This window comes from Eptesicus fuscus, chromosome 6, assembly GCF_027574615.1.
Source record: "Eptesicus fuscus isolate TK198812 chromosome 6, DD_ASM_mEF_20220401, whole genome shotgun sequence".
Taxonomy (NCBI): domain Eukaryota; kingdom Metazoa; phylum Chordata; class Mammalia; order Chiroptera; family Vespertilionidae; genus Eptesicus; species Eptesicus fuscus.
Window position 1 is genome coordinate 65,983,184 of NC_072478.1, and position 27,829 is coordinate 66,011,012.

Here is a 27,829-nt window from a genome sequence, read left to right on the forward strand (position 1 = left end):
GCAATCATGCTCCTAAGTATTTGCCAACATAAACTTATATCCACACAATACCTGCTTATGAAAGTTGCTAGTCTCAGCTCCTAGGGCAGTGATGGGCAACCTTTTGAGCTTGGTGTGTCAAACTTCGCCAAAAAACTGAGCGTAACTAGGGTAGTGTGTCACTTTGAGGAAAAAACATTATTTCGCAAATGTTTCATCCTCGGCATGCGGCCGCCTCAGCGGCCGCGTGTCATCAGAAATGGCTACGCGTGTCAGTGCTGACACGCGTGTCATAGGTTCGCCATCACTGTCCTAGGGGCTTTCCGTGGTTCCCTTACCACATGGCTCTCTTCACAGGAAGTTCACAACATGACAGCTTTCTTCTTTAAGGCCAACAGGAGAATGAAAGCTAGTGGACTAGCAAGTCTTACATAACTTAATGTAACTAAGGTAGTGTCATTCCATCAACTTTGCCATGTAACATAACACAGTCATGGTGTTAGGGGCAGAAATAGAATATTGGGGACTAGCTATAGTTATAAGAAATAATAATCATGCTCTGTTAACTGTGATTGCTTGTTTTGATTAAAGACTGCACATTCTAACCTGGCTGGGAGTTGTACACCCCAGGGATCTGGGAGTCAACCTTGGAATTTAGGCCATTATCATGGAAAGATAAGGGAGTCCCACCCACATTGCCTATAATCATTACACCCATTCTTATTCCTTTTGCCTACTTCCCCTTGTAATCTTTGTCCTACCCAAATAAACTGGCTTATGAGGGGAAGGTACAGAGCAGATTTTCATGGATGACCTGCTGCTCTCCCATACTTCTGGCATTATTGAAATAAATGCTCCTATATGATTCAACCCTGTCTATGCTTAACTGGCTTAGTAGTGACAGGGAGCCCAGACCAATTGGTTGCCTGGTTTCAATGGGAGTGACATCCAATCTCTGTTGCGATATTCTATTGGTTAGAAGGCAAATCACAGGTGCTGCCCACACTCAAAGGGAAGAAATTACAGAGGCTTGAATATCAAGGAATGGGATCAGGAGGGCCAAGTCAGAGATTGTCTTAAGCAAGGGGAGAAACTAACTGTACTTCTTAGCATTTGAATAGAATACCAGGGCTAACCCGCTCAGGGCTTTCAATACCAGAGATGAGATGACAATTACATTCTTAACATTTTCCTACTAATAGGAAAACAAAATAAATTCTATAGACCTAAATACATCTACACTAATAAAAGAGTAAGATGCAAATTGACCGTACATTCATGATGCCCACCAGCCAATCAGGAGTATGCAAATTAACCCAACAATGATGGTGGGTTAATTTGCATATGCAGGCACCCAGCGGCCGGGGTGGGGGGTGGCGTTCCACCCTGCCCCCGGCTGCTCAGGGCCTCTGGGCAGCATGGGAAGGCGGAAAGGCGGCTCCGGCTGGAGCGAAGGCGGTGCCAGCAGCCAGGGGAAGGAAGGCCCATTCTTGCACAATTCTTCATGCATTGGGCCTCTAGTCTGCTTATAAGCAAATGAGCTCTTGAAAGTTTGTCTATATTTGTGTATATTTTTCCATTCACGTAGCCACAAAAAACAAAAAAATAGAAACCATTGCCTCTTAGTATTTTGTTTCTTATTCATTAAACAAATGTTAAAAGGCAGACTGATTTCTGAAATGCTGTCATTATACACATTTGTATTTTAGTGCAATCATTAAAATCCAGAAATTATATGTATCATATGTTCAAATTGCTTAACTACGCTTTTCTTGAAGGGTAAATGTCAGTATTGTATAATAAAGAATGTATCTGGCCTTTAATGCCAGTTCTTGGCTTGGAGTTCATAAAACCCTTGGAATTTTCTGATAGAGCCTTTGTTATGCTAATGAGGATATTCCTGGAGGGTCCCTAAAAAGTCTCAGGATAGTTTCTGGCTAATTACCAGAAAAAAACAATCATTTGATTGGAGGAATGACTTTGGGCCAGCCTGACCTCCTGGAGGGAAAGGGAGCTGGATGGAGTTTAATCACATGACCAATGAGGTAAAAATCATGAACACTCAATAAAAAATCTGGACACTGGAGCTTGGTAGAGTTTCTTGGTTAATGAACATGTGTGAGAGAGTACATGGAAGCTCCATATTCACTACTGTACCTTGCCTCATTCATCTTTTCATTTTGCCAGTTCTAAGTTGTAATCCTTTACAATAAAGCTGTAATCATGATGTGGTAGACAGACAGACATGAATAGAGCAAGGAGGATGAGCCAGGTACAGGTCATCAGCGTGGAAAGCCCCAGGTGCCTAGCAAGGAACAATTATCAGGTAGGACCTCATTCCCAGAGTGACCTCTCTTCCCCTGGCATATCGCTGGCCATGTGCTTTGGATGCCCTGGTCTTTCATCTCTAGTCATTTAGTTTAGACCCCCTCACCTTTCTTCGCCAGAGATAACATCTAGGCCTCGGTTGTATTCAAGTTCCAGGCCCAGAAAAGCAGCAAAACCAGACAAGTGATACCAACGCTGACCTCAGGACCAGCTGCATTGCATAATGACCCCCTCCCCTAGCACCCACCAATCAATCAGTGGAGACCCCAACCCTGAAAGGAATAATCTTTTGAGATCCTCCCCTGGGACATCACCTAAGATTTCCACCCTTAAAAGCTTTTGGGTCCTAGCTTGTTTGGCTCATGGATAGAGCATTGGCCTGTGGAATGAAGGGTTGTGGGTACAATTCTGGTCAAGGGCATATACCTTGGTTGCAGGCTTGATCCATGCGGAGGCAAACAATCCATGTGTCTAACATCAATGTTCCTCTCTCTGTGTCTCTCCCCATCCCTTTCACTCTCTCTAAAAATCAATGGGGAAAATATCCTGGGGTGAGGATTAACAAACAAAAAGCTCTTGGGAAGGAGGACTGTTGGGTGCACAGCTCCTCAGATGCCCTTCATTAGATGAAGACATGAGAAGTCATAGGCATATATAGGAGAGACTTTATTGTAGACTAAGTAGCCATTGCTACTATAGGGGCCATCAGACAAAATCATTCTTCAATGTAGCCCCACAAAGTAGCCCCACAAAGCAGCCCAGCACCAGCTGGTCAGTGACAACTTACATACACACTCAAACAAAAGAGGCCTTGCGTCAATTAGTGATACACACTCAAACAGAAGAGGCCTCATGCCAATTTGTGACACTTGTGGTATACTATATAATAAAAACCTAAAATGCTATGTGTCTGGTCATCCAGTTGGCCATTCAACCAATCAAAGGGTAATATGCTAATGATATGCTAAGGCCGCTCAACCGCTTGCTATGACGTGCACTGACTACCAGGGACAGACGCTCTGACCGGTAGGTTAGCTTGCTGCTGGGGTCTGGCAGATCGGAACTGAGCGAGATGGGCTGGACACGCCCTGGAACCCTCCCGTGGTACCTCCCCAGCTGGCCAACCTCCCGCGTCCCTCCCCAGCCCTAATCATGCACTGGTGGGGTCCCTCGGCCTGGCCCGTGCCTTCTCGCAATCCGGCCTGAGGGGCACGCCCCTCCCCAATGCACAAATTTCGTGCACCAGGCCTCTGGTCTATGATAATAATAGATTAGGGCCATCATGACCAGACAGACGACTGGTCCAGGCGGGAGCTCTTTGCAGGTGCACTGGGCTCACCGCCAGGTGCGGGAAAGCAGAGCCTGAGCGGAAAACGGCCCTAGCGCATGTGGCCGGGTGTCCTCGGAGGCCGTGCAGATGGACAGACTACACTGAACAGCGCCAGCGGGCTGCACGGAGGGCCGCAGAGGTACGGAGCTGTTAGGGCAGTGGCCCACCGGATCAGCGAGGCTGGGGTGCAAGGTAGGCCCAGTTCCTCAGGCGCCACCAGGGAAGCACGGCCGTCCAGAGTGGGAGAAAAAGCCCTTCTTTCCGGAAGAACGCGGATGGTTTAAATGTTCATAGAGAAACTGCAGCGGTACTGACATGGCTATGTCAGTTCCCTGAGCCGCCTGTCGGTACCAGACCGCAGGCTTCACTATGGGGGATAGGCCCGGACGTGGGCCAGGATGTGGCCTTGGCAGCCAGGCTCACCCCCGGCATTGCCTCAGCATCACGACTCACGACGTCATCCACAAGTGGCCATCGCTGCTGATCTGTGAGCCCCAGTGAGACGGCACCGTGCGTGCTCAGGGCAGCGCCCTCTGTGTTTCCGTTGAAAGGACACTGTATGTGATGGGTGCTGTTGATTCCTTAAGGTTGAAATGGGGCAGGCTGAACTTGCTTACAACACGATCTTTTCTCCGTATTTTACCGCACAGTCTTCTCAGGCTCAGGGAACCGGCAGCCACTGGAGCACCAGCTAGGCCATCCCACACAGCCAGACGCCACCAGGAAGCAGAGAAATGCCAAAGCCCCAACGGAACCCATCGCGAAACAGACCCCAGTTCACATACTGGAGTGGAAACAAGAAAACAGTGGCACCTGTTGGACCTCAGCTGGGACTGTGTCCGTGGGTCTGTCTGCAGGGTTCCTGCACCCTGGCCGTGGCCCAATGCCCGAGGAAGCTCTGCAAGCCTTGATTCTGGAGTTACGGATCTTAGCAAGTAGGCAGGTGCACAAAGGTGGAGTCAAAAATAGCAAGGTTAGACTGTGTGTGAGTGTGTGCATTTATATACATACATGTCCATTTCCCCCAGTCTTTTTCTGAGCTGTTTGAGAGCATGCTCTACATATGACAGGATACCCGGATACTCCGCTGTGTATTTCCTAAAAGCACACACTCCTATATAACAATTCTCCACCCAACCAAGTGAGGAAATCTCCATTCAAATGGTATTAAGGTTCAGTCCACAGACCCCATTTGAATTCTGACAAGTGTGTCAAGAATGTTTCCCACTCTCCACCCCAGGATCCCATCCATCTAGGATGGGTCTTCTGTCATTCCTGTCCATCATAGTTTTTCAGGTTTAATTAAAAAATCATAGGCTTTTGCCCTAAAAAAAAAATTAAATAAATAAAAATAAAGACATGCTGGTGCTTCGAGTTAGGAGCCAGTGGTCCTGGATTGTGAGAGGGTGCAGGCCAGGCTGAGGGACACCCCTGCCCTGTGCACAAATTTCATGCACCGGGCCACTATTATTAATATAAACAGGTTACATAAGGGTGTACTTATGCAGTACGTATATTGCTACTGAGTCATTGCCCTCATACCTGCATAGGGCAAAGAGGCCTTTCACCTAATACTACTAATGTGTCCTCGCCTGCATGCATGCGTATGGCAAATTGGCCTTGATCATTGATAGTACTCTGATTAGGATTCCCATGAGGATCTGATGCACTCTCCTTCCTCAGAGCTCACCTGTGCCTTTCCCCTCCCCATCCCCTCAGGCCTGTCACCTGAACCTCCCTCACTTCTAAGCTCCTAGGGCCCTTCTTCCTTTGCCTCTATAACTTATTTCCTAAACCCATTTCTTCTAGGAATTACTTCTTCTACTGCTGTGATTTTATAAATAAACTAGAGGCCTGGTGCACGAGATTCGTACACTGGGGGTGGGGTGGGGGTTGGGGGTTGTCCTTCAGCCCAGCCTGCGCCCTCTTGCAGTCCAGGACCAGGACCTCTCAGGGGATGTCCGCCTGCCGGCTTAGGGGGATCGGGCCTAAGCCGGGGATGTCCGCCTGCAGGCTTAGGGGGATTGGGCCTAAGCCGGGGGATGTCCGCCTGCAGGCTTAGGGGGATCGGGCCTAAGCCAGGGGATGTCCGCCTGCAGGCTTAGGGGGATCGGGCCTAAGCCAGCAGGCGGACATCCCTCTCGCAATCCAGGGCTCTCACAGTCTGGGACCCCTTGCTCCTTACTGCCCAACATGCAGCGGAGGCAGGAGAGGCTCCGCCACCACCACAGGGCTTGCCAGCCGTGAGCCCGGCTTCTAGCTGAGCAGTGCGCCCCCTTGTGGGAGCGCAATGATCACCATGGGGCAGCTCCTGCGTTGAGCATCTGCCCCCGGTGGTCAGTGTGCATCATAGCGATTGGTCTTTCTGCCATTTGGTCAATTTGCATACTACTCTTTTATTATATAGGATGTTCTCTTATGGTTTGAGTCTTGGCTCTGAATTATTTCCCAGACAGAACTCACGTATCAAGTTTGCTGAACCCAGGTCCAGTCTAACCCTACTGGTCTAACACCTAGTGCCATTCCCGCTGCCCCCAATAATAAATACAGTGGTTTCCTGAGTTTCTTTGAATGTTCTAGCAAATTACCAATCCACAGGAGTCACAGAAACCCCCAAATTTGTAGCTAAATCAGTTAAGAGTGTGGCTGGCATCAGAAGTAATGGCATCTGGAGAACTGAGCCCTTAACCTATAGGAATTGCACTAACTCCTGTGATGTTAATCTGTGAGAGATTAATGTCAGAGTTGAACTGAAGTATATTCGGCTGGGGTGAAAATGGAACAGTTTACTCTTTACCCAATTACCAACATTCTGAATTAGTGCTCCAGTTTTCAAATAGGAAGCCAACTTTTTAAATATATTTAGATATATACCTATATTCAGGGAGATTCTAGAGCATAAGGAAAGACAATTCTAAGAGATGATTGATGCTTTTAATTATTTTACTCCTCGGGTCATTCTGGGTTTAAAAAAAATGGCACTAGTACATTTTGTGTAATTTATTAAACTGCAGTAGAACAGTGAATGTCATGATAACACAGGACTTCATTGTCTTTTGGGAGTATTACACGCCACTTATTTTCTCTACAGTGGCAGGAAAAGGAAGGGGTCAATGTCTTCCTCTGCAACATCTATGGTATCAATGGCTATAAGCAGATCCCATGTTAGTGTTAGAAAGAACCCCAAATTCCAGCACTCACATTTCACAGTAAGAAGTGCTAAACTGGTTATGAGACATCCCATTTTCCTTGGCACTATTCTTCTAGGTTGGTAATAGATAAAAACAAGACAAACATATAAAAGTAGAGTTTGCCCTAGCCGGTTTGGCTCAATGGATAGAGCACACGCCTGTGGACCAAAGGTTCCTGGGTTTGATTTCAGTCAAGGGCATGTACCTCGGTTGCAGGCTCCTCCCTGGTCTGGGCCCTGGTTGGAATGCGTGCAGGAGGCAACCAATCAATGTGTTTTTCTCACATCAATATTTCTCTCTGTCTTTCCCTCTCTTCCACTCTCTCTAAAAATCAATGGGAAAATATCCTTGGGTGAGGATTAAAAAAAAAAAAATAAAATAAAGCACCCAAATCCTTTTTTAAAAAAAGTAGAAAGTTGTGCCTGGCCAGTGTGACTCAGTGGTTGCACATCGACCTTTAAACCAGGAGGTCATGGTCATGGTTGATTCCCAGTCAGGGCACATGCCCAGGTTGCTGGCTCGATCCTCAGTGGTAGGCTAGCAGGAGGCAGCTGATTACTCTCTCATCATTGATGTCTCCATCTCTCTCTCTCTCTCCCTTCCTCTCTGAAATCTATATCTATCTATCTATCTATCTATCTATCTATCTATCTATCTATCTATTTTTTCTAGGACACCAAGTTTTCTTTAATTATTTTTTGGGGGGAAGGGACGCCACACTTCTACCAATTAAGAGAAACATATTTTATCAGCACAGAAGTCTTTTTTTTCCCCTCCACTTATTCCATAAATTCATAGGGAATAGGTTCTAGCAACTCAGGCTCCTTTCCTTTGGTTCTGACAAAGCGTGCTTCTCTGGGTGGAGCAGGCTGACGCTTCAGTTGAACCCAGGTACCTTTCTCTTTGACTTCCTTCTTTTTCTGATAATTTTCCTTCACACGTTTCAGGAAGCTATCCTGGTTCTCAGAGTGCTTAATAGGCTCAATACGTACATAAATTCTTTTGGCAAGATGTTGCCTTTAACTTTTTTGTTCACAACAATGCCCATTGCATGCTGGGTGGCATTTGTGGGACATTCCTTTCTGAACACTGCCCATTCCCTTGATGTCCACAATATCACCTTGTAGATTCGCATGTATATGGCCAAAGGAACAACTCCATATTTTCTTTTTTTTTTTTTTTTTTTTTATATATATTTTATTGACTTTTTTCACAGAGAGGAAGGGAGAGGGACAGAGAGCCAGAAACATCGATGAGAGAGAAACATCGACCAGCCGCCTCCTGCACACCCCCCACCGGGGATGCGCCCACAACCAAGGCACATGCCCCTGACCGGAATCGAACCCGGGACCTTGCAGTCCGCAGGCCGACGCTCTATCCACTTGAGCCAAACCGGTTTCGGCTCCATATTTTCTAAAAGGCCTAGAGAACATATAGCAGGTACCTCTCCTCTTTCCTTTTGTGTTAGTCATTTTCTCAAATTACTGGAATATGGAGGTTCCGGCCGAAAGGCTAAAAATATATATATATTTAAAAGCAGAAAGTTGCAAGTGAAATGGGAAAGAACCTCAGTGCACTGAACTCTTCAAATATTTTGTAAAGTACTATAAAATTTAGTTATTTCTAATTTTCAACCCTATATTAGAAAAGTCAGCCTTCCAGATCACTTTAATTCCATGTAGTATAGGCCATAAGAGAGCACTCCAGAGGTAAGGCAGAGGTGGGGTGGGGTGGGGGGTTGACAGGGTGGAGATTAAGCAAAGAACTAAGTCTTTGCATAACCCAAGGACACAGACCATAGTGTGGTGAAGGCCTGGGGGGCGGGGGCGTGGAGGAATGGGGGGAAGGGGACATCTGTAATACTTTCAACAATAAAGATAAATTAAAAAAAAAAAAGAGTTAGTACTCCAAATCTAGAGCCAGTGTATCCCTTGCTGAAAACACCTGACTTAACAAGGAACAGAAAATAAATCAAACACACATAACTTACTATAGTTTGGTTCTGGAGTTCGAGGTTACACAGATCTTTTTAAGTCCCATTTCAGTCCCAAGAACAATGTAAAAAGATCAGGTTTTCTGGGACACCCTTTCTAGGTAGGGCTCAGTGCTATCCAGTGCCACCATGGAGAGATAATAATCCAAGCCCAGGGGAAAGATAACTCCAATTTATCAAATGGAGGCACCATCTGGAGCCATACCAAATACTTAAAGCCACCACATCAGACTAGTGTGACACCGGCGAGCTTCTGCAGAAATAGGACCCACTGTTGAAGTATGTATCAAGCCAAACTGACATAATTGCCTCCTGTACTTTTAAATAGCCAAGGAGGGAAAAATAAAGTGAAACAAAAATAGAAATTCTTGTACAGTGCCAAGGAATGAAAAGTCTTTCCTAAAAATGAGCACTATTGCTAAAGTGGTACTTAACATCTCTTTTGCCATCTAGTATTTTTATTTCCTATCACTCTGGTACTTAAGCATTTAAACAATGCAATCCTAATTTTTTTCTGAACTTTTATCCTCATATAGTTGATACATATCTCAAAGGCATAAATGAATTTTAAAAAATACCACAATATACAACTTTACTCCACAAAAATGCAAACCTAATTTTTATCTTGTAACTTTACTTTTAAATCACATATTTTCAATACAAGTAACAAAAAATGTGTTTAGATAACCCAGATATCCACTATTAAAATCTACTAGCCTCCACAAATTCAATTCTTTTAATCTTATACAAGAGAAGAGCAGGTAAATTGGAAACTTATCTGTTCATTTGTTTAGAGGGGTATTTTAAGCAGTCATCTAAGGAAACTCATCAGATGGATTGTCTCAACCTATGTGAAACATTCAGCAAATAATCTAATAGCTTTTCAAACCTAGCTCCTCTTTTCCATGGGCTTTTACAAATATTTACTTTGTTTGGGTGCTGTATTACTAAGAAATAACTTTTTCTTCCTTTTTGTTTAAATTGGTACAATACACAGGTTTATTTAGATTTCACAAGGCGTACATGCACTACATTCCATGTACTTTTGTGGTCTCAAGTCATCACTTGGAGGCAGCAATGGAAAATATCAGAGCTAGTTCTTCCACTAGCTATGTGACCTTGAGTAAGTCACCTTAGCCTATAAAAGGGAAACAACACCTGGCCTAATACATAACAGCAAATTATTTCATATATAAAAATTGATTACTTGTTCTGATATATTTTAAGAGATATTGGAAAAGATTCTTCTTCACATCCCCCCCCCTCCCCCCCCACACACACAGGAAGGCTGGCAGTGAAAAGCACAGGCTTTACAATCAGGAGTCCTGTGTTTCTTAGATTCTATCTCTCTTGCTTATTAGCTCCCTGGGCAAATTACTTAATCTCCATGCTTTCCAGTTCCTTGCATGCTTGAGACAATCCCACCTCGGAGGATTGTAGGGGTGAAATGAGGTAATTCTATAAGCATTCAACTAGCAAACATTCTGCTTGGTTTAATATTGGTTAAAAATCCCTTTGTAAAACACACACACACACACACACATACACACACACACACGCAGAGGCCATACATTGTACTAGACTCCAGGGATTAAACAAGAAGCTGATGATACAGTAAAGTAATATTACATTAAAAAAAAAAAACAAGAAAAAACCCCACTAATTATTTTATATATGTACTTTCTTGGAGCCAATCATAGGAATCCGATATGTCTCTGTGGGCTGTTACAAATTTGCAAGACTGAATCCAAGTACAAAATGTCAGTTCTGGATTCAAAGAAGATAATTCCGAATAGAAAACACATTTCAAATATCACTGTTCACCAGCGGAATGTGTCTGACAGGATACACCAAAGGTCACAGACAAGACAAAGATCAGAATAGATGGCATATACCGTGCAACCTATAACAACACAGGGTCTGGCAATAGGATAAGTGTTCATAAATATTGGTTGAAAAGAACTGAATTTGCTCCAACTCTGCCACTACCACACCGAATGACTCTGGGTAAGTTATTAACTTCTCTGGACCTTAGGTCTAGGTAACATAGAAATGTGTCATAGGGCATGAGAATGTATTAGTACTAATAAAACAGTACAATTTTCCTTGTGATGAAGAGCTGGTCATTGCTTAGCTGCTGCTGTGCTTTTTCTAACCCCCAGGTTACAGCAGCAGCAGGCTCTGCAGAAGACCCCAGGGGGGTGCGGATCCGGGGATCAGGAGGTTAGCTGGGGCTGGACCCCATCTTCCGGGCCCCATCTACGCCCTAAGTAGGCAGTTAGCGACACGAGAAAAAGGGCGCGCAGTCACTTTCAACTTCCACGGGGGTCAAGAACTAACATGCCTGTGTGCATACCCCCACCTCGCCCTGCGCCCCAGACCCCGCCGGCGTCTCCAGCCAGTCCCTGACTCCTGGCACGTACGCCGCGCGTCGAGAGGCTCGGGAGCGTGGCTCGGACCGGCGACTTACTGGCCGTTCAGCGGGCGCCTGCCGTCCAGTCGACGAGTCTCCCAACACCGCACTGCCCGTCTCCCGGGACTCGCCTCGCGTCCGAGCTCCGACCGCAGGGCCAGCAGCCTTTCCAGGAACTCGGGAGCTCGGCTAGGCACCAGAGCCCCGGGAAACCCAAGGACCTGGGCGGGGTGGCCGTTTGGACACGCCCAGCACTCTCCTCGGCTGGCCTCCACGCGGTGGCGGAACCCGAGAGGCGCAGACCCACCGAGGACTGGGACACAGGGCCCCGCCCCTGGCTCCTGTCGCCCCGCCCCGAGTCCCGCGTGATCCCAATCTGACCTGGGGCGCTCCGCCAACTGTTGGCTTTCGGGCGCGCACGCGCACTCGCTGGATTGGTTTGCCCGCACCATTGTGGGATGTGAAGGCGCCGGAGGTGTCGCGAGAGTTAGTCTCTCACCTCCTAGCGAGCGCGGTAACTATGGCGGGCCTGGGGGTCCAGGCCGAGCAGGAGCCGCTCTTAGGCGACCGCACACCCGGAAGCAGGTGAGCGGATGTGGGGGAAGGAACCCTAACCTTCCTGCGCTATTGGGACTGGCCCCTTCACCGGCGTCAGCCTTACTGGGCAGAAGAGGCCGGGGGTGGGGTGGGGGTGGGGGGGTTCGGGGGTGGTGCCCGGGGCGGCAGGTGACCCGTGACCGGAAGATGATCTCCCACCGCCGTGGAGGGGGGAGTCCGCGCCTGAGCCCGCGGGTCCTGGTGAAGGTGTCAGAGAAAGTCAAAGGGCTTCGCACGTTCACTCCGCAGGTGCAGCCTCCGTCATTCGGCACTTGGCCTTTTCCAGAGCTCAGCCCTTCACACATTTCACAGGAATTCCGAGATGATGGTTTTCATTGTTACTTGAACACACAGCTCTTAGTATTGACCTAATTGCTGGATTCTTTGTTAGCAAGTGAACCCGTCTGAAATGGGTTCACCGTTGTCCTATGCCAAATATATAAAGACAACTTTTTATTTTTAGCATTTAGGAGATGAAGTGTACTTTGACCCTTAATTAAAAGGTTATTTTGCTTCTACTTTGTGGACAGTAATTCAGAATTGTTAGTTTATCTCTCACTGCAATTAAGTATGTATTTTTCCCTTTAGGAAAACGGAGTTAAGTATTTTATATTTGAAATAATAGTTAAAATCAAGTATATTAATACACAATTAAAGCTGTCTACGTTAATTTTTGCTCACTTGTGTTTCTTAAGCACCAAACCTTATTTTAACCAGTCTGAAACTCTTTGGAAAATGTCTTTCTCTGGTCTCTGATTTACTAAACAATACATGTAATGTAATTTTATCTTGAGATTACAGTTCATATCAATGTTGAAATGTTGTCATGGAGTGATGTTCTTGGCCTGTTGAGACATTTTGGACTATTGCTTCTATTCTGATTTATTATACACTGCTGTACTTTAAAGTTTCATGTCTTTTTTTAGTGTTTTGCCTATTCTGTTCTTGACAGACTATCCCTCATCATGTTTTTGTTATCTCTTGGCAAACCTGTTTTTGTTGCTGTCAGCAACTTCTCCCAACTTTATTTTGGGACTTCTACTTTGGTGCTGGTTCATAAACCATATATAAGGTCAATAGAATTGTGTGTAGTTTGAACATAGAAGTTTGATTAAGGCCTAAAGATTTCTTCTTATTTATGCAATGGCATGTGTGATGTTAAGCACTTCATACGTATCTGTTGTATCAGGAACTGATTTAATATACCTGACACAGTAGATCTAATATCTCTCCTCTTCCCTCCCTCTCTACCACTCCCAGTCACATCACAGTTGAAAAATAAAGTTTCTTTTTTCAAGACTGTGAGTCTGAAATCTATTTTAGAAAATAGTCTTAGAACATCAGAAATTATTTTGTCTGTTTTGCTTGTCTTAATTATTTGAAAACATAATTCTCAGAGTAAATTTAACTCTTTATGCATATGTGAAAATGTAATGGGTACATACTCTCATGTATATCACCTGACAGAGGTAGGATGTCTGATTAATATACTTGTCTTTTTTAATATACTTGGCCTTTAGCCCAGATCACAAGCCTATATGAACGAACAACCCAGTCTCTCTAGTCCATGTGTTAGAGGAAAGGCAAGTGTTCCAGGAGGTCTCAGGCTAAGAATGTGTTAGGTCACATCAGACCTTCCTGGTGTCACGTCTACATTAATTTGACCCAGCCAGATAGCTTCCAGCAGCAAAGTTAATTTACTGTCATCAAGTAGAGCATGTCATAATGATGACAGTAATTATCTTTAAGATATTTAGTAGTTGTATATCATACCTGTGGGAGATGTAATTTTTGGAGCTAGTTTGTTTATTTTTATAAACTTTATTTTGTCAGTGTAACAAGTTTCAGCACTCTGGAATAATAAAATTGTACAATGATGCATAAATACAACCCATGGAAATCCAAAGGAATAATGCTTATTCATAGATGAATTAGTACAGAAAAATCAATATTAGTAAATTATACCTCTGATATAATTTCTATGATTTTAGACCATAGCAAATAAAAGTCTGCCACAGAAAGATTTGCATTTGATGAGATAACTTAGTACTACGTCTTTCTTCTTTACACCTAGAGAATGGGATATTATAGAAACTGAGGAGCATTATAAGAGCCGATGGAGATCTATTAGGATTCTGTATCTTACTATGTTTCTCAGCAGTGTAGGTAAGTACTAGAAATCACATAATTTTAGAAATTTATATAAGGTATCCTATATAATGAAAGGCTAATGAGCAAATTGACCAAATGGCAGAACGACCGGTTGCTATGACATGCACTGACCAATAGGGGCAGATGCTCAATGCAGGAGCTGCCCCCAACCCGCAGGCCCCAGGCCAGCCAAGGTGGGTGCCAGAGGGGGGGCCCCGGTTGCCCTGCAGATCGTCCCTGATTGCCGGCCAGGTCTATGGACCCTACCCATGCATGAATTTTGTGCACCTGGCCTCTAGTATTTTAGTATTTAATTTTTTAAAAATTATTTTTATTGAGTTAAAACTGCATAAATTCAACTCTACCATCTTGATCAGAGGTGTTAAGTATATCTACATAGCTATATAACCAATAATTAGTTTTTCACCTTGCAAAACTGAAACTCTTGACCCAGTTAACAACTCCTCATTTCCACATCCTCCCAATCCCTAGGGACCACCATTCTACTTCTAGTTTCTATGAATGTGACTATTCTAAACTGTAGCAAAATATGGCTAAAGGGCCAGGGTTTCTTTTTTTAGGTTAATAAAATATTCTAAAATTGACTTTGATGATGGTTTCAAATATTTGATTATATTAAAAACCACTGAATTGTATTTTTTAAATGTGTAAATTGTATGATATGTGAATTATATCTTAATAAAACTTCTTTAAAAAAAACTTTATAGAATTTTGATTGCATGTGCCTACCATTTAAAATTGACAACTAGCACTGGAGTTTATCATTACATCTCAATCAATGAAGCCTAACAGAAATAATGACGTTTCTCTTAAGTATCCTTGTGTGTGTGTGTGTGTGTGTGTGTGTGTGTGTGTGTTTTAAAGATTTTAAAATTAATTTTTAAAGAGAGAGGAAGGGAACCCTAGCCAGTTTGGCTCAGTGCATAGTGTTGGCCTGCAGAGTGAAGGGTCCCAGGTTCGATTCCCGTCAAGGGCACATACCTCGGTTGCAGGTGGGCTCATGTGGGAGGCAACCAATATCATATTGATGTTTCTCTCTCTGTCTCTCCCCCTCCCTTCCACTCTTTCTAAAAATCAATGGAAAAATATTCTTGGGTGAGGATTAATAAAAGAGAGGAGAGAGAGAAAAAGAGGGAGGGAGGGAGAGAGAGAGAGAGAGAGAGGAAAAAGGGAAAGAAACACTGATGGACTGCCTCATGCATACCCCCTACAGGAGATTGAGCCCGAAACCTCCCTGACCTGGAATCCAAATCAGCCACCTTTTGGTGTGTGAGGACAATGCCCAACCAACTGAACCACACCAGCTAGGGCAGTGTCCTGGTTCTTTATAACTACTGCCTTCTTTCATTTATTCCTAGACATCCCTATAGTTAATTAATCTCTCCCAAACAACACAGATTAGGAGTCTAGCTCTTCCTCTATAACCTAGTGGCCTTTCCTCCATTAATTTCTGCTATAAACACTTTAACAAAGCTTTTAGTAATTACCATTTATAGTAAAGGCTTGGAAGGGAAAATAGGTAATTGACTTTTATTAACTAGAGGCCTGGTACAAGAAATTTGTGCACGGGGGGAGGGGGTGTCCCTCAGCCCAGACTGCACCCTTTCCAATCTGGGACGCCTTGAGGGATGTCTCACTGGTGGTTGGACATCCCTCTCACAATCCAGGATTGCTGTCTCCCAACTGCCTTCCCCTGCTGGCCTGGTCCCCACCAACTGCCCACCCTTGCAGGCCTGGGTCCCCCGCAACTGTCCTCCCCTGCAGGCCTTGCCCCCCTCAACTGCCCTCCCCTGCAGGCCAGTCCCCCCCAACTGCTCTCCCCTGCAGGCCTAGCCCCCCAAATTGCTCTCCCCTGCAGGTCTAGTTCCCCCCAACTACCCTCCCCTGCAGGCCTGGTACAACCAACTGCCCTCCCCTGCTGGCCTGGTCCCCCCCAACTGCCCTCCCCTACAGGCCTGTCCCCCCCAATTGCTCTTCCCTGCAGGCCTGGCCCCCCAAACTGCCCTCCCCTGCAGTCCTACCCCCCCCCCAACTGCCCTCCCCTGCAGGCCTGGTCCCCCCCCATCTGCCCTCCCCTGCAGGCCTGGGTCCCCCCAACTGCCCTCCCTTGCCAGCCTGGACACCCCCAACTGCCCTGCTCTGCTGGCTTGGTCACCCCTAACTTCCCACAACTGCCCTCCCCTGCAAGCCATCTTGTGGCAACATGGGGGCAGCCATCTTATGTCTTGGTGTGACAGTCAATTTGCATATTACTCTTTATTAGATAGGATTATGGTCAAGGACTATACTTATATATTCTTTCAAGTCTAAAACCACATTGTTTGATAAAGTAGACATTTGGGGGCATAAATTTGTAAATTCAGAATTTTAAAATCCATTCTAGAATTTAAAAAATTGTATTTATAGTGATGAAATTATTGTAAATATAAATAACAGTTTACCTCTTTACAGGATTTTCTATTGTGATAATGTCAATATGGCCCTACCTCCAAAAGGTTTGTACACTTTATTCTTCTCTTAAGTAGCTTTAATAGTATTAACTTTTATGTAGTTAAGTGTTTTCTGGAGTCTCTTTGATATTCTATGTTTTAATCTTTTTTTAAAATATATTTTACAGAGAGGAAGGGAGAGGGATAGAGAGAGAGAAACATTGATGAGAGAGAAACATCCATTAGTCAGCTGCATCCTGCACATGCCCTACTAGGGATGTGCCCGCAACCAAGGCACATGCCCTTGACTGGAATCGAACCTGGGACCCTTGAGTCCACAGGCTGACGCTCTATCCATTTAGCCAAACTGGTTAGGGCAATCTATTTTTTAATTTTTATTATATTTTTATTGATTTTAGAGAGAAAGGGAGAGGGAGAGAGAGAAACATCAATGTTGAGAGAGAATCATTGATTGGCTGGCCCCCTACTGGGGATCGAGCCCGAAATCTGGGCATATGCCCTTGACCAGAATCAAACCTTGTACCTTTCAGTCCCCAGGCTAACACTCTTCCCACTGAATCAAACTGGCTAAGGCTATGCTTTAATCTTCCTTAGAAAAACTCAAGATAATAATTCAGTAGAAGATTATAAGTAACTAGAGGCCCGGTGCATGAAATTCATGCACTGGGGAGGGTGTCCCTCAGTCCAACCTGCACCCTCTCCAATCTGGGACCCCTCGGGGGATGTCCAACTGCAGGTTTAGGCCCAATCCCTGGTTGCCCCAGAGCTGATCGCCCCCAACTACCCTCTCCTGCTGGCCTGATCACCCCCAAGGCTTTTATTAGTATAGATGTGATCATATGCTTTATTGTGCAAACCAGAACACTTGAAGTGAAAGGAGTGCTATGCCAGGAAAATAGGATTATACCTGATCAGTCCCAGGCAAATGCACAGGTATGGTCACCTACTTTTTAGCCACTTTTGTCTCCTATCAAAACCACCTCCCTAATAAAAACAAAACAAAAGTAAACTAGATTTAGTGCCACATTTGCATTGCTATTTTGAAAATTAATTTTAAAATTATATTACATGAAATTATTACTCATGAGCGCTGGTAAGTTGGCTCAGTTGGTTAGAGCGTCATCCCAATACACCAAAGTTGGGGGTTCGATGCCCAGTCAGGACACGTACAAGAATCAACCAATGAGTGCATAAATAAGTGGAACAACAAAAGGATGTCTCTTTTTCTCAAGTCAATAAATAAAAAATTTAAAAAAAATTATATCCATGACAGTAAAAATTCTTTCCATACTGGCAGAGTTATTGGAATTGAAACAATATTTAACAAATCAGCTAAATTTGTTAAACATCTTTGCTAAAAATGTATTTCCATGCATCACAACTGTTGATTTGGTTGATGGTCCCTGTATCTAGTCTAATTAACCGCAAAATTCTATCGCTTCTTGGCCTTTTGGCTAAGATCAAGTGTAATTAACCTCAAAATTCTCAAGAGAAGGTATTTGCAATAATTAGGTCTACTCAGCCTAATTATGAATTTTCACACCTAATGTTGAATTTTCACACCTTCCCCCAGATATTTGAAAGCTCTTTAAAGGTAAATGTATTGATTACATGAACTTATAATTGGTTCTTTAGCAATACAAATATAATATTTTCACCAAAAAACTTAATTTTCTCAAGTTATCTCATAATATTGAGAGTTCACATGTGCCTTCACAGTACTAAATCTTTCACCTACATCATCTTTTGATCTTCATAACAACCCTGTGACGTGGATATTATCACGCCTGTTTGACAGATGAAGAAACGTATACTCAGAAAAGTTAGCTTGCCCCAGGTCACATAGCTAGAAAATGGCAGAGCCAACCCTATCTGAAACCAAAATCTGACTCTTAACCACCGTACTGTAAATTGGATAAATAAGCAATCTACACTAATAAAAGAGAAACATGCAAATTGACCATCACTCTGCTACGCCGATCAGCCAATCAGGAGGGAATATGCAAATTAGAAGGACAAAGATGGTTGCCGCTCAGCTGCTCCAGGTGCAGAGTGGCCAGGCGGGGCAGGACGCCTGTTATGAGAGGGAGGGTGGGGGGGGGGTGAAGGGATCTACAGGATCGGCTCTCCAGCGCAGCGAAGACAAAGACAGCAGACTCCGGCCAGAGCGAAGGCCTGGGTCCCGGGTGCTGGAGGAAAACCGGTGCTGGAAGCCAAGGAAAGGAAGGCCTATTGCACGAATTTCTTCGTGCAACAGGCCTCTCGTCATTTATAAGTGAACTAGAGGCCTGGTGCATGAAAACTCATGCACTGGAGGAGGGTCCCTCAGCCCAGCCTGCCCCTCTGTCAGTCTAGGAGCCCTCAGGGGTGGGAGGTGATGCCCCCATCACACCTCTGCTGCTTCCACTGACGGCAGCACAAGCCTCAGCCTGCCCTGGTTACCTGAGCCTTGGGCAGCTCTGGGTGGCTGAGGGGCTGAGGAGACTGGGCACTGCCATCTTGTGACTGAGAGCCGCCATCTTTGAGGGCAGGGCAATGTATTAGCATATTCCCTCCTTATTGGCTGTGAGTGCCACCAGCTTTGTGGGCGGGACAGTCATTTAGCATATTCCCTCCTTATTGGCTCTGGGCGCCACCATCTTTGCAATGGTATGAGGGTCAATTAGCATATTCCCTCTTTATTAGATAGGATAGTTATGGCTTAGAACACCTCTATTCATATCTCAGCTCCCATAGCAAAACATTAAGATTTCTAGAACTTTGAGTCTGTCAATTTATTAACATGTTTAGAGAAGAATGTTTTGAAATACAGTACTATGAAACTTTATTTTATTAGTTAATTTTAAAATATATATATTTTTATTGATTTCAGAGAAGAAAGGAGGGGGGGAGAGAGAGAAAGAAAAATAAATAATGAGAGAATCATGGATCGGTTGCCTCCTGCATGCCCTCTACTGGGGATCAGGCCCACAACCCGGGCATGTGCCCTTGACCAGAATCGGACCTGGGACCCTGCAGTCCACAGGCCAATGCTTTATCTACTGAACCAAACTGGCTAGGGCCGGAAGTTTATTTTTTGTTTTTAAGAGGAGATATAGATCCAATTTTCACTGAAGTGTGCCAAACTGAACATGTTTACAGATAATAACAATACAAAATAAGTAGGTAAAGGTCTAAAAGTAAATGTGTGTAGGTGTGGGAGAAAGAAGTGACATTCGGACATACATACACACACAGACACAGATAGACAGACATGGGTAATAGGGGGATGTTGCTAATCCAAAGTAGAGATCCCGGAAGACAAGTTTTAAAGTCCTGAGGAAGTTGGGCACCTGAAGGAAAGGTGGGGGCAAGGAAGTAGGAGATTGGGAAGATTTTGCTGGTGGACAGGGCAGTAGAGGAACATGTGCAAAGGCCTAGAGGCAAAAAAGGTTGGCTCATTTTGGAAAGTTCAAACAGTTCTACTAGAAGTTAGAATTGTGCAGAGAAGTTAGAGAGGCAGACAGTGGCCAGCTTGTGAGTTAGGTTTTATCCTGAAAACAATATGATGGAGATCATCAGAGGTGACCAAAAATGAGATGCTGTTATTGTAAGAGAGAAAACGCACATGAACACAGGTAACAGTTTAATTACTGAAGTAACACCTTCTGTTGTTACTTTCCTATTATAATTCTAGCAGATTCCAATCAATGTAAAGAATAGTATGCAATTAAAATAAAATTTTCCAGTAGTCACCAGCAAATATTGTTAATATTGTTAGAGCCATCCTCAAGAGTCAGCTCACTTTTGTCCATGAAATAGATATTTGCTTATGAGCCACTGATATTCTGAGAAGATACTTTTATCTTTTTGCTTTTATATCACTACACATTTAACATTAAAATGGAGTTTTCATTGTTGCATGGAAAATTAGTTTTAAAATTTATATGACATGAAGTTATTTTATATTTTAAGAGAGAGAAGAAAAGGAACTAAAGGTAATACAGGAAAAAAATAAAAACCAGTGTGCCTAAAACAAGAGATTTTTATGGTTGCTAGAGGGGCAGAGATTTGGGGGACTGGGTACAAAAGGTGAAGGGATTAAGAAATATAGATGGGTAGTTCCAAAAACAGTCATGGGGATGTACAGTATGGTATAGGGAATATAGTCAATAATCTATAATAATAAAAGCATAATATGCTAATTAGACCAGACAGTGGAACGTCCTTTCGGACATCCTTCCAGACAAAGCTGCTGCAGCTGCAATGCAGCCACAGCAGTGACAAGATGATGGGAACAGCGCCTTTCTGATTGGCAGGTTGCCTCCCGCAGAGGGAGGCCAGACTGCGGCTTAGGTCATAGGAAGTAGGCCTAAGCCATCTGTAGGACATCCCCTGAGGGCTCCCAGACTGTGAGAGGGCACAGGCCGGGCTGAGGGACCTTCCCCTTCTCCCCCCCAGTACACGAATTTTTGTACACTGGGTCTCTAGTCCTATATAATAAAAGGCTAATATGCAAATCGACCGAGTGGCAGAATGACTGGTTGCTATGACACTCACTGTCCACCAGGGGGCAGTTGTTCAATGCAGACCCTCTCCCACCTCCATGGCAGCGCTAAGGATGTCCAACTGACGGCTGTCAGCTGGACATCCCCCGAGGGCTCCTGGACTGCGAGAGGGTGCAGGCCAGGCTGAGGGACCCCCCTGAGTGCAGGAATTTCATGTACTGGGCCTCTAGTATTGTTAATATTGTTATTTCTATTTATAACTGTGCATGGTGCCAGGAGGGTACTTGAAATATTGGGGGGATCACTTTGCAAAGTATATGATTATCTAACTGCTGTGCTGAACACCTGAAACCAATACAAAATAATATTGAATGTAAACTGTAATTGAAAAAAACTTACCTGCCTAGTGAACTGAAAAATATTTTAAAGGCTAGACCTTTAAATATTATGAATCATTATACTCAGTTACTGTTATTTCTAATTCCCCTCAAAATGTACCTCAATATTTTCACTTTAAACTATTTAAAAATATCTTTAGAAAAGGCCATGGTTTTTCTGTTGTTATACCACTTAACCTATACATTAAAACTTATTTCCTCCCTAACCAGTTTGGCTCAGTGGATAGAGCGTCGGCCTGTGGACTGAAAGGTCCCAGGTTCGATTCCGGTCAAGGGCATGTACCTGGGTTGCTGGCACATCCCCAGTGGGGGGTGTGCAGGAGGCAGCTGATCGATGTTTCTCTCTCATCGATGTTTCTAACTCTCTATCCTTCTCCCTTCCTCTCTGTAAAAAATCAATAAAATATAAAAACAAACAAACAAACAAAAAAAAACTTATTTCCTAAAATTTAATGGTTCTTATTTTTTCAAGTTATTATATAGCCTATCATATATTTTTGTAAGCTGAAAATTTCTATTTCTGAAAGTATTGCATTTTGTGAATTTTAATCATTTGGTTCTCCCCTCAACATTCATCATGATATATAAACCCACTTGAATTGTTTATGTTCAAAGGAAGAATTAGTAATAGGTTTAATGAGAATTATCTTTCAGCTTTTGTGTTTTTATTGTCTCATAAGCATGTGACTATTGTGCCCCTTTGGAAAAAGATTTACAGTGCTAATGGCTGTTTAGTTTATATAATAATATAAGTTTAAATAATTATTTTTACTTCCTAAGAATTAAAGAATGTCATATTATTATTATAATGTTAATGTGATTATATTTTTAAAAATACTTTTTAAGGTAAGTTTTTATTGATTTCAGAGAGAGGAAGGGAAAGATAGAAACATCAATGATTAGAGAGAAAAATGAATCAGCTGCCTCCTGCACGTTGCCCTTGTGGGGACTAAGCCTGACATGAGTCCTGACCTGGAATTGAACCTCCTGGTTCATAGTTCTATGCTCAGCTATTGAGTAACACCAGCTGGGCTTAACAAGATTTTTATAAACCAACTAGAAGCCTAGTGTATGACATTTATGCACTGGGGGAGAAGGGTCTCTCAGCTCATCCTGTGCCCTCTCACAGTCCAGGACCCCTTGGGGGATGTCCACCTGCCGGCTTAGGCCCCCTCCTTAGTGCTGCCTCGGAGGTGAGAGGCTCCCGCCACTGCCGCTGCACTCACCAGCTGTGAGTCTGGCTTCTAGCTGAGTGGCGCTCCCCCTGTGGGAGCGCATTGACCACCAGGGGGCAACTGCTGCATTGAGCATCTGCCCCCTGGTGGTCAACACGCGTCATAGCGACTGGTTGTTCTGCCGTTCAGTCAATTTGCATGTTAGGGTTTTATTATATAGGATTATTTTTTCAATTTTTTTAAATAGAAACTTTTAATCACCTTTATTTATTTATTTATTTATTTATTTATTTATTTATTTTTTGTTTGTTTGTTTGTTTTTGTTAATCCTCATCCGAGGATATTTTTCCATTGATTTTTAGAATGGAAGAGAAAGGGAAAGACAGAGAGAAACATCGATGTGAGAGAAACACATTGATTGGTTGCCCCTGCAGGAACCCTGACCAGGGCCCAGGCCGGGGAGGAACCTGCAACCAAGGTACATGCCCTTGACTGGAATCGAACCTGGGACCCTTTGGTCCCCAGGCTGATGCTCTATCCCTCTGAGCCAAAATAGCCAGGGCTCAGTATTTTTTAAATTGATAAGAGAGAAAGGGAGAGGGAGAGATAAATAGAAACATCAGTGATGAGAGAATCATTGATCGGCTGCCTCCTGCACGTCCTCTACTGGGGATCAAGCCTGCATCCTAGGTACATGCTCTTGCCTGAAATTGAACCTGCAACCCTTCAGTCTGCAGGCCAACTCTCTATCCACTGAGCCAAACCGGCTAGGGCTGAACCAACCTTTTTTAAAAAATATAGTTTTGATTTCAGAGAGGAAGGGAGAGGGATAGAGAGACAGAAACATTGATGAGAATCATTGATTGGCTGCCTTCTGCACATCCCCTACTGGGGATTGAGCCTGCAACCCCGGGAATGTGTGCTGACCGGGAATCAAACCATGACCTCCTGGTTCATAGGTCCATGCTCAACCACTGAGCCACGCTGGCCAGGCTGAACCAACTCTTTATAATCATTCCAAAATATGAAGCTTCTCAAGCATTTTCCTTGTGTATAGTGAATTCAGTACATATCATTGTAATGTCAGAAATCTGAACACTTACTATAAATAATGGTATTACAAAACTTATATTAGTTAGAATTGTTTTTATTTTTTAAAATAAGAAATATTAGCCCTAGCTGGTTTGGCTCAGTGGATAGAGCATTGGCCTGTGGACTGAAGGGCCCGGGTTCAATTCCGGTCAAGGGCACATGTCCAGGTTGCGGGCTCAATCCCCAGTAGGGAGCGTGCAGGAGACAGCCAATCAATGATTTTCTCTCATCATTGATGTTTCTATCTCTCCCTCTCCTTTCCTCTCTGAAATCAATAAAAATATATTAAAAAATATATTTCATGTCAGAAAAAATGTATTTATGTTTTAAATTTGACTTTCCTTGGATGATAATTCTTAAAGCATTGTACTTTTTTTTCCTGCAGATTGACCAGACTGCTGATACAAGTTTTTTGGGCTGGGTTATTGCTTCATTTAGTCTTGGCCAAATGGTAGCTTCACCTATATTTGGTTTGTGGTCTAATTATAGACCAAGAAAGGAACCTCTCATTGTCTCCATCTTCATTTCGGTGGCAGCCAACTGCCTCTATGCGTATGTGCACGTCCCAGCTTCTCATAATAAATACTACATGTTGGTTGCTCGTGGATTGGTGGGATTTGGAGCAGGTAATATACATGTATATATGTGTATGTTCTGTTGTGTCAGATTCACAAATTTATGGCCCAGTCTCACTTAATCTCATATCCAGTGTTCAACATATAGATGTGTGATTGCAAACAGATAGATATCTTCCTATCATTTAGCTCCCGCTCATAATGTTCCCATTACTTATTTCTTCTGTTCCCATCATTCTTCATCCTTCAAGATTTAATTCAAGTTTCACATTTTCCATGAATTTTCTTAGGCTACCCTGTCCCTTTTTTAAATATATATTTTATTGATTTCAGGGAGGAAGAGAGCGAGAGATAGAAATATCAATTATGAGAGAGAATCATTGATCTACTCCCTCCTGCATGCCCTCTACTGGGGATCGAGCGCAATCCAGGCATGTGCCCTTGTCTGGAATCAAACCTGGGACCCTTCAGTCCACAGGCTGATAGAGATCCAGTGAGCCAAACCAGCTAGGGCCCTGCTCCTTTCTTATATACTGTTTTGTGCTGTTTTTATTTTATATCACCAACCAGACAGTAAACTTTTTTGTAATTAGAGACAATTAGACTAAAAAAATATATTTTGTGGCCTGGTCCCTAGCAAAGTCTCTTGTACACAATAATTGCTCAAAAAATTTTTGAATTAAATTGTTAGTGGATTTTTTTCTGTTTCTTTTATTACCAGTCTAAGCATGCAGTTTGTGACATCTTGCTTTTAAAAATAGTTATAGCAATGAAAAAAAAAATAGTTATAGCAATGAGTAATATGCTATTTACTAGTACTCAGTGCTTTCTCAGTATTTAATGATGAAAAAGTAGTTAATCATTCCTAAACTGCCAGTTTTTAAAATATATGTTTTTATTGATTTTAGAGAGGAAGGGAGAGGGAGAGGGAGAGATAGAAACATCAGTGATGAGAGAGAATCATTGCACGCCCCCTACTGGAGATCGAGCCCACAACCCGGGCATGTGCCCTTGACCAGAATCAAACCTGGGACACTTCAGTCTGCAGACCAATGCTCTACCCACTGTGCCAAACCGGCTAGGGTTAATGCCATTTTTTATTCATTCAAATATTTAACTGTGTTTTCATTTTACTAAAAGTAATATTTTCTATTAATTGATGCATTTCCTCAATAAACACACTTTGTATGATCATAAAGAGGAAGCAGTGACTATACTATGGATTAATATTTCCTCTGCATAAAGCCAGCTTAAGTTGAAATTTTATAAACTGAAAGATATTTTCTTTAATTGTGTCTTTTCTTAGGAAATGTGGCAGTTGTTAGATCATATATTGCTGGTGCTACTTCCCTTCAGGAAAGAACAAGTTCCATGGCAAATACAAGTGCATGTCAAGCATTAGGTTTTATTCTAGGTCCAGGTAGGTGTTTTCCACTTGTAACTGCTTAAATTTGAATTGGGCAGAACTTCTGAGTTCAAATGTTAAATGAAATCCGAATAGAAAACTTCATAGTTGAAGGGAAACGAATATTTTTGGATGCAGCAGTGAGACTTAGACTCTTTACAGGATGGGGCAAAAGTAGGTTTACAGTTTTATGTGAAAATTTCTTATATTTATTAATTATATTATTTTCCATACGAACAACTGTAAACCTACTTTGCCCCATCCTGTATATATGTTAACTCCTGCCCTCTAAGTGTTTTAGTTAGTCCCTTTTTACAGATAACGGCACCAAGGCCTAGAATCTAAGCAAATGACCCAAGGTCAGTCAGATAATAAATGGGAAATCTGAGGTTCAAACCTAATTCTATCTGACTGAAATATATATTCTGTGAAATAATCATTTAGCTTAATCTATCTGCAAGAGTTTGCTTTCTTTTTCCAACTAGAAACAAATTTTTTTTTTTGACTGAAGGATTTAAGGAAAGTTATAGGAGGTTCTTTATCCTTTTGCCCTTTGTCCATACCTTAAGACTTTTCCGAGGATGAAAAAAATGAAAGAATTTAAAAAGACTTAATATTATCTTCCTCTTCCAAAGCTTCTATCCTTAGCTATGTATAAAAAATTGTAATTATATTTAATACTTCTCCAAGGACAAGTACTTTTTGCTGAATTGAGAAATCAGTCATTTTTATGCCTAGAATAACATTGAAACCATATAATTGACTCATGCATTGAAAAATGAAGCTATGGATATCAGTTTGAATTCAACCCAGTTTACTTCAAGATGCCACCTTCACTCCAGTTTCCATTACTTTATTTAACCAAGAAAAAGCTCAACATTCACCAATATCTGATATTTCATTTTAGCATGCTGAAGTAAAATATATAATATTTTATTTATATTTATACAGTATTTTACAAATGTAGAATTGGATCTACTGCCATAATATAAAATACTCTGGGTCTTACTTTACCCTCAGTGTCTAGCACAGTATCTGGTGTACACAGGTTCTCAGTAAATATTTTGACCACTTAAAGCATATTTTAAAGACTATTTCATTTAAATATTCTATATAGATGAGTAAATGTAGGCCTGAAAAGTTCAGATAACTTCCGTAATAATAACTACATCAATAAGCACTAACATTTACTGAGTATATGCTAGATACTGGTCTAAGTGCTGCAGTATCTTACTTAATCCTCACCACAAAAGTACGTGTATATTTTTGGAAGAGCCAGATATAGAATCTAAATCAGGAGAGCAAATCAGTATTCTCCCAATCTGATTTGTGCCATAAAACTAGATTTAAAATATTAAATGTATGTAATTTAAATATCATATACACAGTAATATTTTAAAATATTTACTTGAAATGTGACACGAGATTGACTAAACGTATAATTCATTTATGGAAGAAATTGTATATCTTATGGAGATGTTTAAAAAAGTGAAATTACTGAAGTAACTACTTGAGATATAATCCTTTGTAAATTCATGCAGATCAGTGTTTCTCGACCTTTTTTTCATTATTGATCTCCTAAGGAGTTTTTTTAGACATTTTTTTCCTAATCACTCCATCCCATGAAATTTTAATACCACAGACATACTGTATATTGTGTATGTACTGTATCTGTGCTTTATATAGAAAGAGTGAATTTTTCTGTCCCCTTCATCCAGAACCAGTTTTTTTTTTCTGTCTGTTCAGATGCATGATGTAGATGAATGATTCCATGTTACTTCTAATTTCATGGTAAACGTCTTTCACATCTTTAAAAATCTGTCTCGTTTTACTTTAATAAGTTTTTCAGACCTGTTTTGCACTCATTGGAGAAAAGGGCGTGACATGGGAGACTATACAGCTTCAGATAAACATGTATACAGCACCAGTTTTACTTGGCGCCTTCCTTGGAGTTTTAAATATTATTCTGATCCTTATTATATTAAGGTAATTAGACAGAAATGATAAAACTACTTTTGTGATTAAATAAGCATTATCATTGTTGGAGGATAATTATTTCTAAGAAGTCTATTTGTTACTTCATGTCTATAGTTGTGTTATTTTCTGATTTGCTAATGTACTTACTCATAACTAAAATAATAGACAATTTGATAAATGAGAACAGACTATAAGGTCTTTGAAAAGTTAAGGTTTGGTCTTGATTTACTAATTTTAGTTTTCTAAGTAGGAAAATGGCATGAAAGC

General features: G+C 42.4%; 2 protein-coding genes across 4 annotated transcripts in view; one reads left to right on the plus strand and one right to left on the minus strand.

Annotated features, from left to right (window-relative positions):
* Positions 1-11,572, minus strand: part of ABHD18 (abhydrolase domain containing 18) — a 42,513-nt gene extending 30,941 nt beyond the window's left edge. Inside the window, exon 1 of the mRNA XM_054717752.1 lies at positions 11,292-11,572. The gene's annotated coding sequence lies outside the window, so the exon portion shown is untranslated. The remainder of the gene's footprint in view (positions 1-11,291) is intronic.
* Positions 11,573-11,650: 78 nt separating this feature from the next.
* Positions 11,651-27,829, plus strand: part of MFSD8 (major facilitator superfamily domain containing 8) — a 60,981-nt gene continuing 44,802 nt past the window's right edge. For 2 of the 3 annotated variants that reach the window (XM_054717750.1, XM_008143421.3), the window contains exons 1-6: positions 11,651-11,819; positions 13,906-13,997; positions 16,455-16,498; positions 23,991-24,231; positions 25,487-25,600; positions 27,427-27,571. In XM_054717750.1, coding sequence (XP_054573725.1) covers positions 11,755-11,819; positions 13,906-13,997; positions 16,455-16,498; positions 23,991-24,231; positions 25,487-25,600; positions 27,427-27,571 — 701 coding nt within the window. In that variant the 5' untranslated portion in view covers positions 11,651-11,754. Of the gene's footprint in view, positions 11,820-12,080; positions 13,998-16,454; positions 16,499-23,990; positions 24,232-25,486; positions 25,601-27,426; positions 27,572-27,829 lie in introns of all 3 variants that reach the window. The other variant, XM_054717751.1, reaches the window with a different exon arrangement.